This window comes from Heteronotia binoei, chromosome 21, assembly GCF_032191835.1.
Source record: "Heteronotia binoei isolate CCM8104 ecotype False Entrance Well chromosome 21, APGP_CSIRO_Hbin_v1, whole genome shotgun sequence".
NCBI lineage: Eukaryota > Metazoa > Chordata > Lepidosauria > Squamata > Gekkonidae > Heteronotia > Heteronotia binoei.
The window spans coordinates 82,050,535-82,066,197 of record NC_083243.1 but is presented as its reverse complement, the minus strand read 5'-3'; the positions used below and the strand labels follow the sequence as shown (position 1 = coordinate 82,066,197).

Genomic DNA, 15,663 nt, shown 5'->3' with positions numbered 1-15,663 from the left:
AGAGGTTCATAAGCTTGAGAAACAGACAGATTTGTTCATGATGTGCCTAGATAAGTTACCTTTTAACATTTCCACATTATGACTATTGTTCAGAAACATTTGCTCAACCTATACATGTAGATATTTTTTCATCTTTTTAACATGATAGCTTTGATCCTGTTGAACAATAACCAGTTTTGTTACTTTAAAAAACAGATTCTAGTTCAATATGGGACAGAAGTACAATTGTACTAGAACTAAAACAAAAAACATGTACAAATGCCATTTTAAAAGATAGCATGGCAACATCTAAAGACAACTCAATGTGTTCACTTTGCTCTCAGGACTGAAGGCTGGCTCTGGAAAAAACCAAAACAACTTGATGTGAGACTAGACTATGATCTATGCTCAGATGAAAAAAGTTTCCTGAAGAAACGGAAGAAAGTGGTGGCCACTGCGTTGAAAGGTGTTCTTCAGTTAGATCATGTTCTTCAAGAGAATGAGGTAAGTGGAGCCCAGGAAGAGGAACAGGGGTGGGCATGAACCGGTAGACAAACTAAAGTTCATTACAAATTTTGGCCTGTTTGTGGTTCACTGAAGATCCACAACTAACTTTCCCAAATTTGGGGGCAATTTGTGGTGTTTCTGGAGCATTCAATAAAGATCAGAACACTGGGGTTTACCCATGCATACTGCTCTTCATGAGAAACAGCTGAGGGAGCTCCCTGCTGCTCAGCTGTTTGGTTTAAAAGTCTGGGAGCCATTTAAGCCCTGCTTTCAGCTTCCCACAGCTTTTTGTGGGGAGCAGAAAGCAGTGTTTAAATGGCCCCCAGACTTTTAAACTACGGCCGTTTTCCCACTGAGCTTACCTTGGAGCGATGTCCCTCTTCACCGCGCAGCGTCTGCGCGGATTTCCCACCAACTGCTCTGAGGCTGCTCCGAGTAACCAAGTAGAGTCGCGGCTTTTGCGTCGCTAATGTAAACTGGTTTTTAGCGGTTTCCATTTGCGACGCAAAAGATCGGGAACTTCCTGGTTCCTCGGAGCAGCCTCAGAGCAGTTGGTGGGAAATCCGTGCAGACGCTGCGCGGTGAAGAGGGACGTCGCTCCGAGGTAAGCTCAGTGGGAAAACGGCCTACCACTGCATTCTGCTCCCTGTGGCAAAAAGCAGCCAGCAAAAGGAGTGAAGTGCCTTTCACGGAGCATTTCACCCCCACTTTTCTGTTGACTATGGCTTACTGCCACCAGAAAGGAAAAGTAAAGGAGACACTTCCCACCTTTTATGCTGGCAGTGGATCACCACCAACAGAAAGGGAAGAGAGAAGCTTCTTTCAAGAGGCACTTTCCTCCCTCCACTTTATGCCAGCAGTAGATTGCTGCCAGCAAGAAGGGGAAGGGGAAAATCACTTCCGGGAGGAACTTCTCCCCTCCCTTTCTTCTGGAAGGGGATCTCCACCAGCAGAAAGGAATGGGAGAAGCCCCTTCCAGGGAAACTTCTTTTCTGCTGACTGAGGCTTGCTGTGGCCAGCAGAAAGGGAAGAGAGAAGTCCCTTCCGGAGGGCACTCCCCCCTGTTTTTTTACCCCATCTTCTGCAGCCCTTTTATAGTTTAAAGGGACTGCACAAAGCCCAAAACAGCTGAGCAGTGGGGAGCAAGCTGCTCTCCACACCTTGTGTTTCCCCTTTCAGTGGGGTTTGCAGGGTCACAAAGGCATGAACCTATTCAGTTTGTAAACAAGCCTCTTAGTTGAGTTCATGGTTCTCAGGCATCTCTGAAGATGAAAGTGGCTTCCCCCACCCCCCCTTTCTTGATACACAGTCTGCCTCCTTTTGGAAATTGTGTGTGGGGGTAAAAACAACCTTTTGAAAACTCAGCTAAGAAGTAGCAGACTTTTGGCAAACTAGTATCCTGTAAATTATCTCACCAAGGCATAGCAGAAGGATACTATCGACAATAATATCAAAATGCTTCTAATTATTACAAACGGCATTCTTATTGTGTGTCAAGAGGAATTGGTTGGGTATAAATATTTTAAAGAAATACTAATATATGTGCATATTTTATTTAATGAAGTTTATAAAAGTTTTTAAAAATACTATATTTTGGTACACTCCTGTGGAAACTTGCAATCTTTTATGCTGATTATTTTCCTTTTTTGAACAGGTGCCTGTCATTGCTATGACAACTACAGGGGGTGGGATGAGAGCATTGACAGCTATGTATGGCAGCCTTTGGGGTCTTCAGAGGTTGAAGCTTTTGGACTGTATTTCATATATCAGTGGCTCTTCAGGTGCAACATGGTAATTGTATTTTGTTTGCAAATTTTATGCAGTCTGGTATTCAGACATAATGTTTTAAATTCATTTTCGTGTACACTCTAAAATAAATGTTATATATCACATTTCAAGGAACATCATAACTTACAGACTGATGAGATGGAACTTTTGGTTAGGGAAAGCAATTTATGTGGGTTGCATTGTTTTCTTTTTAGATATCAGTTTGGCTTGTGGGAAGTTAGGGCCAGGTGACTGGTACTATTTAATAGTAGTTGGGGTAAGTTTGCCTACCTCCAGACTGGACCTGGAGATCTCTTGAAATTACAACTGATCTCCAGCCAGATCAGTTCCCCTGGAGAAAAAGGCTGCTTTGGTCTCTCCCTGCTGAGGTCTCGCCCCTTCCCATACCAGGCCCTCCTCAGATTCCACCAGCAAATCTCAAGGAATTTTCCAACCCAGAGTTTACAGCCCTAAGTAGGGGATCACTAATGCCTGTTGCTACTGCAACAATGATGCAAGAGTGCTGTTGTCAGCTGCATGATAGCCCCCCTATTACCAGATTTGTTGTTGTTCAGCTGCACAGTCGAGTCTGACTCTTTGCAACCCCATGGACCAAGTCATGCCAAGCCCTCCTGTCTTCCATCATCCTCCAAAGTCCGCTTAAATTCACGATAGTTATATCAGTAATGCTGTCCAGCCATCGCAGCTTTTGCCATCCCCTTTTGCCTTCTGTCTTTCCCAGCATCAGGATCTTCTCCAGTGAGTGCTCGGAGGCCAAAGTATTTGAGCGTCAGCATCTGACCTTTCAGGGAACAATCAGGGTTCATTTCCCTTAGGACTGACTGATTTGATTTTCTTGCAGTCCAAGGGACTCTCAAAAGTCTTCTCCAGAACCACAGTTCAAAAGCATCTATTCTTCTGTGCTCAGCCTTCCTTATGGTCCAACTCTCACAGCCATACATTACTACTGGGAATACCATTGTCTTGACTATAAGGACTTGGGCAGGGTGATGTCTCTACTTTTTATTATACTGTCTAGGTTTGCTATAGGTGTCCTCCCAAGGGGCACATGTCTTTTAATTTCATGGTTACAAACACCATCTGCAGTGATCTTGGATTCCAGGAATGTGAAGTCTGTCACTACTTCCATGTCTTCCCCTCCTATTTGCCAAGAAGTAATGGGGCTGGATGCCATGATTTTAGGTTTTTTGATGTTGTTTCAAGCCTACTTTTGTGCTCGCCTTTCACCCTCAACAAGAGATTTTTTAGGTCCTCTTCACTTTCTGCCATTAGAGTGGTGTCGTTTGCATATCTGAGGCTGTTGATGTTTTTCCAGGCAATCTTAATTCCGATTTGTGCTTCATCCCGGCTGGCATTCTGTATGATGTACCTTGCATACAAATTAAATAAGCAGGGTGAAAATATGCATTCTTGTCAAACTCCTTTTCCTATTCTAAATCAATCAGTAAATCCATATCTTGTTCTGATAGTCGCTTCTTGACCCTTATACAGATTTCTCAGGAGACGTGAGGTGGTCTGGTACACCCATCTTTTTAAAGACTTGCTGTAGTTTGTTGTGATCCACACAATCAAAGGCTTTAGCATAGTCAATGAAGCAGAAATAGATCTTTTTCTGGTACTCCCGTGCTTTCTCCATAATCCAGTGCTTGTTGGCAATTTGATCTCTAGTTCCTCTGCCTCTCTGAAACTTGTACTTCTGGTAGTTCCCAATCCACATACTGCTGAAGCCTAGCTTGTAGGATCTTTAACATGACCTTGCTGACGTGTGAAATGACTACAATGGTGTGATAGTTTGAACATTCCTTGGCATTACCCTTCTTTTGGATTGGAATATAAACTGACCTTTTCTAATTCTGTGGCCATTGTTGTGTTTTCCAAATCTGATGATATAATGAGTGCATCACTTTATTAGCATCCTCTTTTAGGATTTTGAATAGGTCAACTGGGATATCGTCATCTCCACTTGTTAGTAATGCTTTCTAAGGCCCATTTGAACATAAGAACATAAGAGAAGCCATGTATGATCAGGCCAATGGCCCATCCAGTCCAACACTCTGTGTCACACTGTGGCAAAAAAAAGGAGGATCGCAAGTGAGGCTAGAAGCTCTTCCACTTTGCCCCCCCCCCCCCAAGCACCAAGAAGAAGAAGAAGATGAAGATATTGGATTTATATCCCGCCCTCCACTCCGAAGAGTCTCAGAGCGGCTCACAATCTCCTTTACCTTCCTCCCCCACAACAAACACCCTGTGAGGTGGGTGGGGCTGGAGAGGGCTCTCACAGCAGCTGCCCTTTCAAGGACAACTTCTGCCAGAGCTATGGCTGACCCAAGGCCATTCCAGCAGGTGCAAGTGGAGGAGTGGGGAATCAAACCCGGTTCTCCCAGATAAGAGTCCGCACACTTAACCACTACACCAAACTGGCTCTCCAAGAATACAGAGCATCACTGCCCCAGACAGTTCCAATAATATGCTGTGGCTAACAGCCACTGATGGACCTCTGCTCCATATTTTTATCCAAACCCCTCTTGAAACTGGCTGTGCTTGTAGCCACCACCACATCCTGTGGCAGTAAATCCCACATGTTAATCACCCTTTGGGTGAAGAAGTACTTCCTTTTATCCGTTCTAACCCGACTGCTCAGCAATTTCATTGAATGCCCACAAGTTCTTGCATTGTGAGAAAGGGAGAAAAGTACTGTATTTTTCGCACCATAAGGCGCTCCAGACGATAGGACGCACCTTCCTCCTGGGGGGCGATCCGCTGCCTCCGATCCCGGCGCTTCCTCCATGCCTGCCTGCCTGGCTCCAGCTCTGATGCTTACAGCCAGTGCCAGGATCGCTCCCTCTGCCCTCCGATCCCGGCGCTTGCTGTAAGCATCAGAGCTGAAGCCAGGCAGAAAGGCACGGAGGAAGCATGCTGCCCTCTCCACAGCCGGCGCTCGCAAAGCGCTGGGTTTGCAGAGGGGGCGGTTGCTTCCTCCCTGCCTTTCTGCCTGGCTTCAGCTCTGATACTTACAGCAAGCGCCGGGATCGGAGGGCAGAGGGAACGATCCTGACGCTTGCTGTAAGCGTCAGAGCTGAAGCCAGGCAGAAAGGCACAGAGGAAGCACCAGGATCAGAGGCGGAGGCAGCGGATCCCCCCCCCCGGAAGGTAGGTACCAGTACCTTCGCTCCATAAGACGGGGGGAAAGTGCGTCTTATGGTGCGAAAAATACGGTACTTCTTCCACTACTTTCTCCATCTCCATCTTTCATCCACGCATAATCTTGTAATCCTCTATTATATCACCCCGCAGTTGACGTTTCTCCAAGCTAAAGAGCCCCAAGCATTTTAACCTTTCTTCATAGGGAAAGTGTTCCAAACCTTTAATCATTCTAGTTGCCCTTTTCTGCACTTTTTCCAATACTATAATATCCTTTTTTGAGGTGTGGTGACCAGAATTGTACACAGTATTCCAAATGAGGCCACACCATCGATTAATACAGGGGCATTATGATACTGGCTGATTTGTTATCAATTCCCATCCCAATAATTCCCAGCATGGTGTTGGCCTTTTTTATTGCAATCGCACACTGTCTTGACATTTTCAATGAACTATCTAAAACAACCCCAAGATCTCTCTCTTGGTCAGTCTCTGCCAGTTCACACCCCATCAACTTGTATTTGTAGCTGGGATTTTTGACCCCAATGTGCATTACTTTGCACTTGTCCACATTGAACCTCATCTGCCATGTTTTAAAATGATGTATAGATGGTATATGACTCCTAAGAAATTGGCGAAGATGAATAATAAGATGCCAGACAGATGTTGGAAATGTAAAAAACATGAAGGTTCTTTCTACCATATGTGGTGGACTTGTGAAAGAGGAAAAAAGTATTGGCGGATGATTCAACAAGAAATTTCTAGGATCTTGGGATATGAATTTAAGAAAGTTGCAGAGATTTTTCTGTTGGGATTACAAATGGAAAAATTTCCAAAAGAAGATAGAACTATAATTTAGTACTTGCTTTCAGCTGCTAGGACATTATATGCGCAGTTGTGGAAGCAAGAAAAAATACCAGAGAAATGGGATTGGGTGGTAAAAGTTATGACATGGAGTGAAATGGACGAATTAGCAATAATTTTAAGAGACTATGATTTAGAAGTTTTTAAGATGGAGTGGAAAAAGTTCAGAAGATATGTAGAAAAAGAGTGGAAAATAAAAGGACACTGGACAATTTTTGATAATGATTAAGTCTTAGAAAAAAGAAGAATATTAATTTTTGTTTTTATTAGTTAAGGGTACCTTTAAACATTAGTACTTTAAGTAAATAACACCGGCAGGGGTCAAGTAATGGGGGGAGGGGTGGGTAGAAAGTAATATATGGGATAGATAAAAGAAGTTATTAATGATGCAAGAAATATAATTTATTACCATTTGTTATCAATCAAAATTGTTTTAACCACGAAGAGCATGAGTCCCAGTACTGAGCCCTGCAGCACCCCACTGCTTATTGTCTTCCACTGCGATTGCCCATTTATACTCACTCTCTGTTTCCTATTAAATTAGCCAGTTTTTGATCCACAAGAGTACTTGTCCTTTTTCTCCATGATTCTTGAGCTTACTAAGGAGCCTTTGATGAGGGACTTTATCAAAAACTTTCTGGAAGTCAAGGTAAACAACATCTATTGGGTCCCCTTTGTCCACATGTTTGTTCAGCCCCTCAAAGAACTGTAACAGGTTAGTGAGGCAAGATCTTCCCTTACAGAACCCATGTTGAGTCTTTCTCAATAACTTAAGAACATAAGAGAAGCCATGTTGGATCAGGCCTGATCCATATATATATATATGGCCACTGTTGGACCTCTGCTCCATATTTTTATCTAACCCCCTCTTGAAACTGCCTATGCTTTTAGCTACTAACACCTCCTGTGGGTGAAGAAGTACTTCCTTTTATCCGTTTTAACCCGACTGCTCAGCAATTTCATCGAATGCCGACGAGTTCTTGTATTATGAGAAAGGGAGAAAAGTACTTCTTTCTCTACTTTCTCCATCCCATGCATAATCTTGTAAACCTCTATCATGTCACCCCGCAGTCGATGTTTCTCCAAGCTAAAGAGCCCCAAGCGTTTCAACCTTTCTTCATAGGGAAAGTGTTCCAACTCTTTAATCATTCTAGTTGCCATTGGACTTTTTCCAATGCTATAATATCCTTTTTGAGGTGCGGTGACCAGAATTGTGCACAGTATTCCAAATGATACTGCACCATCAATTTATACAGGGGCATTATGATACTGTCTGATTTGTTTTCAATTCCCTTCCTAATAATTCCCAGCATGGTGTTGGCCTTTTTTCTGCAATCACACACTGTCTTGACACTTTCAGTGAGTTATCTACCACGACCCCAAGATCTCTCTCTTGGTCAGTCTATGCCAGTTCACACCCCATCAACTTGTATTTGTAGCTGGTATTTTTGGCCCCAATGTGCATTACTTTGCACTTGGCCACATTGAACCTAATCTGCCACTCACCCAGCCTCAACAGATCCCTTTGGAGTGCCTCACAATCCTCTCTGGTTCTCACCACCCTGAACAATTTAGTGTCATCTGCAAACTTGGCCACTTCACTGCTTACTCTCAACTTCAAATCATTTATGAACAAGTTAAAGAGCATGGGACCCTGTACAGAGCCCTGTGGCACCCCACTGCTTACCGTCCTCCACTGCAAAGACTGCCCATTTATACTCACTCTCTGCTTCCTATTAATTAGCCAGTTTTTGATCCATAAGAGGACCTGTCCTTTTACTCCATTTGGGGAAGAAGAAAAATTACTTTAATGTATTGGTATGAAAAAAATATATGAGTAAGCCAGTACATTATAGGTATATGTCTCTTTCCTGCCATTAATGTTGAAATTTCTCAGGCAGTGAGATTTTGGAAGGAAAAGGTAAGTCTGCTATTCAATAGGGCTTACTCCTAGGAAGTTTCCTTAGTATTGTGCCTTGCATATACTTTTTACTACTTAATTTAGCTAAGAGATCACCAACATGTCTAAACCCACAGAATTTAACAACTTATGGGGTTAGTAACTTGGAGTTTGCACCATTTTGAAGTTCAGTGGAAGCCTGTGTATGTTATAAGCAGAACACTGAAATAAAAACAAAACTTCAGCTTGCTCAACATGAACTTCTTTGCTACCTTTTCTCAGGACCATGACAAAGTTGTATGAAGATGCTGATTGGTCAAATAAAGACCTTGGGGAGATAATCAAGTTTGCTCGGAAGCAAGCAGCCAAATCTAAAATGAGTGCCTTTTCCTTGGAGAATTTAAAGAATTACCACATGGAGCTATGCCAGAGAACAACTGCAGGATACAAAACATCCTTTATAGATCTTTGGGGACTGATGATTGAAGCCATGCTGAATAATGGGGTATTCTATGCTTGTTTTCAGAGATATAATTTATTGAGGCTTAATAGTCACATAGGCCATTCACCAAAGAACATTTAGGAATTGGAAATAACAATAAAGCTACATCAATTGTGCCAATTTTGCTGTAATTACGTTGAAATAATCTTAATTTATGAACATCTGAAGTGGTCAGATATTTTGACAGCTAGTTTATGATGAATTTCTTTCTGGTTGCTACTTATTTTGGACAGTAGAAAAAGACATCATAATGAATCAACCACCATTAAAGGGCAGTTACAAAAGTGCTCTTGTGGAGGTGTCTGAAGGAAATGACCCTTCATCTGAGCTGCAGCCAATGTGTTGCAGTGCGCTATCATACATGGCTGCCTCAGTTTGGAAATTGTCAGAGTACTGAGATATTGCTGGATTCGCATTCAGTTGGGTATTTGATTCCCGCATAAATTGGGAATCATTTCCTTCTGACGTCTTTAAATAAAAGGTCCCAGTTCTGTTTAAGAAGTTCCTCAGATAGTAACACTCTTCCTTTCTGTTGTTAAGAGGTTCATGGGCCTTTGTGGACTCAATTGAGTGATTTTGTAATCTACAGTTCTGTTCCACAAAGACCAGCAGTGCTCACAGGCTGCTAAATTTGAAAACTGGGTTTTCAGCATTAAGCAGTCTAAATTTATTTATTTATTTATATTAAGATTTATACCCCGCCCTTCTCACCTAGGTGTCTCAGGTGAACTTTAATAGGGCTGCATAAGACAGCCCTAAATTTGAAACTGACAATGGCTTTCCATATTAAGGTTGAGATATTTGGAAGACCCGTTTCAAGCTGTACAACTGAAGATGGTAGACACGAGAGTAGAGTAAAGATTTTATGGGAAAAGGCTTGTCAAGTAGTTTTACTGGGCATAAGAAACAAATTGGTGAACCATAAGGTATATGTGGTAACACAAGAGTCTTATAGGCTCTCAGAAGTGCTGGTATATACTGAGCACTGGGTGAAGACAAATTTCCTTAGTATTAACAAAGTTAGTTCAGTTTTCTGTTTGGATGATTGAATGTTTGAAACAAAATAGCTTGGAATGAAATACAGCCCCTAGAGATATTACATATGACTAGGGATGGGCATGAGCCAAATCATGAAGCAAAATTAGTCATGAATTTTGCCCAGTTCATGCCCAGTTTGGGAACAGAAGTTCATGACAGGTCTGCTATCATGAACTTCCATGAACTTTTAGAGTAGTTCATATGCTTCATAGGTGGAGCAGAAAGCAGGGGTTTAAAAGGACTCTGAGTCCTTCCAAACCCCTGCTTTCTGTTCCTGCTGCTCAACTGTTTTGGGCTGTCTTCTGCAGCCACTTTAAAATTTAAAGGGACTGCAGAAGACAGCCCCAAACAGCTGCTCCCTTCCCAGGAGATCTCTCCCCTTTCTGCTGGCTGTGGCTTGCTGTGTCCAGCAGAAAAGTGATATGGAAGTCCCATCCTGGGGGATCTCCCCCATTTCTGCCAGTTGCTGTTTTTTGGATTGTCTTTTGCAATCCTTTTTAAGTTTAAAGGGGATGCAGAAAACAGTTTGAAACAGCTGCACAGTGGGGAGCCACATTGCAGCTTTTTAAGTGCTGTTTTGCAGTCCTTTGAACTTTAATAGGGCTGCATAAGACAGCCCTAAACAGCTGTTTGGCGGGGAGGCACACAGCTGTTTTTCATGATATTTCACAGTTCCTTTAAACTTTAAAGGGATTTTCCTTCCCAACTGGGAAATGCTGAGTTTAATTAAACTTTAAAGATAGTCCAAAACAGCTGAGTGGCTGAGCGCAGTTGTTTTTCAGGCTTTCTACAAATCCCTTTTAAAGGGATTGCCATTCCTTTCAATGAGGTTTGCAGGGTCACAAATTGCATGAACTGGTTTGGTTCACAAAGAAGCCTTCTGGTTCGTGCCCATCCCTACATATGTCCATAAAAGCTGTAAAACAACATCAATGGACTGCCCATTTTTTTTAACAACACGCTTTGAGCATCACTAGTGTTAGGTACTTGGGAGAATTGAACCAGATGTTTAACAACTGATTTTGGCAAGTAGTGGTGGAAAGATACAGTTTGGAACCAAGAAGCAATGAGCAGGCAAGGAAATGTTCATGTTTAATGATTTGCTCAGTGCTGACACATTGGCATCTGCTCACTGATGCCCATTTTTTATGCCAGCCAGCAGTTATCACCTGCACACCATTTCCAAAGCAGCTTTTCACTTCAGCTCCAGCAAACATAGTAAAGCACTTGCATCCACTCTGTTTGGCACCTACCAAATTGTGCTTTCCCCTCATCAGTTTTTGGGTCATGGCCTGAGTTACCAAATCCAAAACCTCTGCCAAACATCTGATTTGGCTCCCAAGAACTGGCCAAAATATTTGTGAATTCATCTCCCTTTCTTATTGTTCACTCTGGCTTCTCACACATTGTATTTGTACCTGCGTTTCACAACAGCAGCAGCTTGTTCCCTCATTACTTCAGCGGTGGGAGAAGGCTGCTGAACTTGAAGCAGCAGCCGCCACTTACGCTTGACTGTTGGCTGTGGCTGCTGCTGCTCCTAGAAGCCAGGACAGCTCATTCAGGTAGATGAGTGAACTGTGACCAGCAGCATGTAATAGCCACTGTTACCTGGCCTTGTTCGGCCTGGCAAAGAAAGGAAGGAGGCAGAGGAAGGCAAAACAAATGCCAAGATAGGGAAGACCTTATCTTTCTGGAGGGATTAATGCCACCACTGCATCTCTCAGGTGCTACAGCGGCAAATGTTTTCAAGACTTTGGGGACACTGGAGGCTGCTGAATGATGTCCATTCTTGATTACAGCCAGCTGTAATCACATGCAAAAATCTCCACCTCGAAATATCCCATGGATACATGTTAGCTAATAATATACCACATCCCTCAGTTTATTTTTTGATAATTGGCCATCTTGTGGACCAATATGGAAACAACAGTATTATGGCCAATAGCTATATTGGGAGTGATGGAAAGTCAGCTCTGACCAAAGTAATGTTCTTTGGTATTATAGAAGCTGTCCAGCAGTTTCTATTTCTTCCCACCTGATGTGTTGTGTATATATTCCTCCTCCAATAGAACAACAATCATAGACTCTCAGATCAGCGAAAGGCAGTAAACCGAGGTCAGAACCCTCTACCTATCTACGTGGCACTCAATGTTAAAGACAAAGTTACCACAAGAGATTTTAGAGGTAAGGCTTTTCTCAGTCTCTTTCACCTTTTCAGTAGCTGTGACTTTTTGGTATGGTAGCTGCTGATGTGCCACTCAGCGCTTTCTTTTCATCTTTCTCTTTTTGACCCAACTGTGCCAATTACATATCTGGGGCTCAGGGCAGTGTGCAACATTCAGGAAGACAAACTGATTAAAATATATTTTCAAATACAAAATATAATTAATTAAAACAATCAAAACAGAATATAAATACAGTTTGAGTACATTAACAGTCCAGATGGCATCTAAAATCAATTTGTCCTTACCCAAAGTGTGGGGAGGAAGTGAGTGGAAAAGAAGCCAGGCTGATCAAAAACTGATGCTGTTCTCAATCATAGGCCTGACAGAACATCTCTGCCTTGCAAGCTCTGCAGAACTGAACTAGATCTCACAGGGCACAGATATCATTTGGAAGAGAGTTCCATCAGGTCGGAGCCAGGGCTAAGAAGGCCCTGGCTGTGGTTGAGCTCAACTAAATATCTTTTGGGCCAGGGATCTCCAGAAGATTTTTCTCAGCTGAGTTCAGGGCTCTTCAGGGGGCATACCAGGAGAGGCAATCCTGAGGGTACATTGATCCCAGACTGTTGAGGACCTTAAAGAGCAGTACCAGAACCTTGAACCTTGAGCCAGTGCAGCTGGTAAAGCACTGGTTGGATATGTGTTGTTAGTGGGGTTTCAGTAAGAGCCCATGTCACCGTGTTCTGGACTATTTGCAACTTCTGGGTCAGTCTCAAGTGAAGTCCTGCATAGAGTCTCAAGTGAAGTCCTGCATACAGTAGTCTAGCCTAGGGGTAACCATTGCATGGATTACTGTGGCTAGGTCAGGGTGAGACAAGAAGGGGGACAGTCTGCCAGTCTGACAACTTTTTGGGCCTCTATTGATAAAGAGACATCCAGGAACATACTGAGGCTCCTAATGGCAGGTATTAGAAACACACCATCCAGAGCAGGGAGTTAGCCCCCCAATCTTGAATCCCCCTTCCTCAGGCATAGAATCTCTGCCATTGATGGATTCATATGGCTGTGGATTGTGATGGTGCCTGGCTGGCAGATATTGGACCCAGACCATAGAATAGCAACAAAAATAGTAGGGTCTTTGTCATTTCTCTCTCTGTGCCTTCTATGAAAGGGACTAAAATTAAAAGGTAGTTCATATAATCTTCGATCAAAAATAATATGTATTTTGAGCCAGTATGAACAATGGACCTTGTGTCACAGGTGTAAGCAGCAAGAAGGTGCTGGAAGAATGTGACCCAAATCACTGATTATAAACACATTTTATCACATTATTACAAAGCCAATCAAAATGCAGAATACAAGTAAAATCCCCATGGAAGATTTGCTTTTAATATTTTCATTTTAGAAACCAGTTCTAACATTCTCATATTAAAGTTCATAGAATCTAAGAGTTGGAAGGGGCCTCCAGGATCATCTAGTCCAATACCCTGCACAATGCATGAAATTCACAAGTAACTCCTCACACATCCCCAGTGACTTCTGTTCATGCCTGTTCCAAGTTGTACCTTTATCTTTTATGTTTCCTTGCAGAGTGGGTAGAATTCACACCCTATGAGGTAGGATTCCCAAAATATGGAGCCTTTGTTCATGCTGAAGATTTTGGTAGTGAATTCTACATGGGATATCTGATGAAGAAACTCCCAGAATCAAGGATCTGTTTCATGCAAGGTGATATATGGGAATAAGAATGTAGATTGGATAGAAAACATGTAGCTGATAGTAAAGCTATAGCCTGATTACTTGAAAAAACCCAGCATCCATCAGATTATAAACACAATGCTTTCAAGTCTTCCTTCATGATTAAACTAACTGTATCTTCTATATTCACTGCACTGGGATTCCCAGGGTGGAAGCAAGTACTGAATTCTATACATTATGATCCCTTAATTTGTTCTTCGCATCTTTTGTATATTACATCTAACCCTGATCCTTGTTCAACAACATAGCACAGAAACTGTAGAATTGTAAATATCGGTTAGACAGACTGAACAGGGTTTTTGAAGTTCCCAGAACTGCAGTGTTGTTGAATGTCACAGGGGAAAAAAATTCAGGACAGCAGTCATTGTGCCCCATTTTTACAAGCTGGACTTAGTTTGTTGTTTGCCGCTCTGTCTACTGTGTCATTTGTTTTGTTTGAAACTTTTAAATGTAGTTTTATTATTATAATTTTATTAGTGTTAGTTTTATTTGTGAGCTGCCTTGAAGACTCTGATCTGGATCCATAGGAAGATTTCTGTGCTCTAGACACCTTGAGAATGTGGAAATGTACTGAGTTGGCAGTTTGTGCCGAGTTGAACTTTTTGTACCCCAGTTTGTATTTCTGCTTGTGTAAGACATTGTGCAAGTAATTGCAGGAGTTGTCAAATGCTATTGTTTGTGCAAGTTCAACTCTACTGAGCAATTTTGCCATTTCCATTAATCTTTCTCTAGATCCAGTCCTCTGACTAGAAAAGTACCATACACAGATTTTAAATAAATAAATAGCCTACTGTAATGGCTTGTTTTGCAATCTACCTTTGGAAAAGCAATTATTAAATGTAAATAAACGTAAGCAGAGCAAAGGACGAGAACTTCTCCAGGATGTAACTGGCAAATGCATAAAGGAATATCAAGGCATCAATTCCATTCAAAATTTCCACTGGGGAGAGATGAAAGAAGCCTCTTGTTGTACTGGCCTGAGACCAGGAGAGCTTCCAGGTGTGAGAGCTGAAACAGAACTTCAAAACATCCTTTGAGGGCTCTATTTTTGACCATGCTGGAGCCTTTCTCCCTCTGTTGTCTTTCTGGTCTGAATCACAACCTGAAACTGCTGCTCACCCAAGTGGGGGAAAAACAGACACAACAAAATTGCCTGTGTTTCTCTACTGTAGCAACTTCTTGGACAAAATTAGTTAGGAAGAGAACCCTTACCTCCATAGTGCTGCTATTCCAGCCAGACAGAGAGCTCCTTAGTAGTTCTATCTCCCCCCCACCCCACCCCGGAGTGAGAAATGATGGCAGATTCTGCTAGTTAGTCAGGCAGGCAATGCTACCTGTGTCAGCCTGTGTTTTTGCACCAGTCACCTAATCCTATTTCTGTATCAAAAATTTTCAGCTTTTTGAACAAAATACAATTTGGAAGGGGGAAAAAACCCTTCCACTTCATTAATCTCCTTTTTCCATAGGGATGTGGAGTAGTATATTTTCCAAGAATCTACTGGATGCCTGGCATGCAGCTGACAATTCAGAGGACTTCTGGAATAGATGGACCCAAGACACTATCACTGAAATTGGTACATTTTTAATATCAGATGTTCATAATGATTTCAGATGTAACAATACATTTTAGTAGAGATCAGCAATGTGAGACCCACTAAAATCTTAGTACCTCAGCTTCGCTTATGGAATGGCTTATTATTCAATGCATTATTTGCTTTGCAATAGTGGGGGTGGGAGGGAGGACTTGATCAGCTAGATAGAGCCCACAGTATGTGAAAGAGGGGTTACCCAAAACCACTTGTTAGAATGCTAAATTTATGCAATACCAAAGTATTATTAGCCCCCAATTGAGATCAGGGCCCTGTAGAATCTGTTACAATTCTACAGTGCCTGTAAAATTGAGCTGTTCAGTTGAGGCAGTAGGTGTCCGAATTTTCCATTCTTGGCCTCCTCTGCTGACAACTTGACAGCCCCGGCCCTGTGGTTAGTGACCTGATTCCAATAACATCACCCCAGAAAGCTGC

At 42.4% G+C, this 15,663-nt stretch overlaps 1 protein-coding gene across 1 annotated transcript in view; it reads left to right on the top strand.

Annotated features, from left to right (window-relative positions):
• Positions 1-15,663, top strand: part of LOC132589890 (cytosolic phospholipase A2 epsilon-like) — an 84,289-nt gene that overhangs the window by 56,640 nt on the left and 11,986 nt on the right. Inside the window, exons 11-16 of the mRNA XM_060262675.1 lie at positions 324-483; positions 2,141-2,277; positions 8,462-8,684; positions 11,789-11,903; positions 13,472-13,609; positions 15,106-15,213. Of these exons, the coding sequence (XP_060118658.1) occupies positions 324-483; positions 2,141-2,277; positions 8,462-8,684; positions 11,789-11,903; positions 13,472-13,609; positions 15,106-15,213 (881 nt within the window). The remainder of the gene's footprint in view (positions 1-323; positions 484-2,140; positions 2,278-8,461; positions 8,685-11,788; positions 11,904-13,471; positions 13,610-15,105; positions 15,214-15,663) is intronic.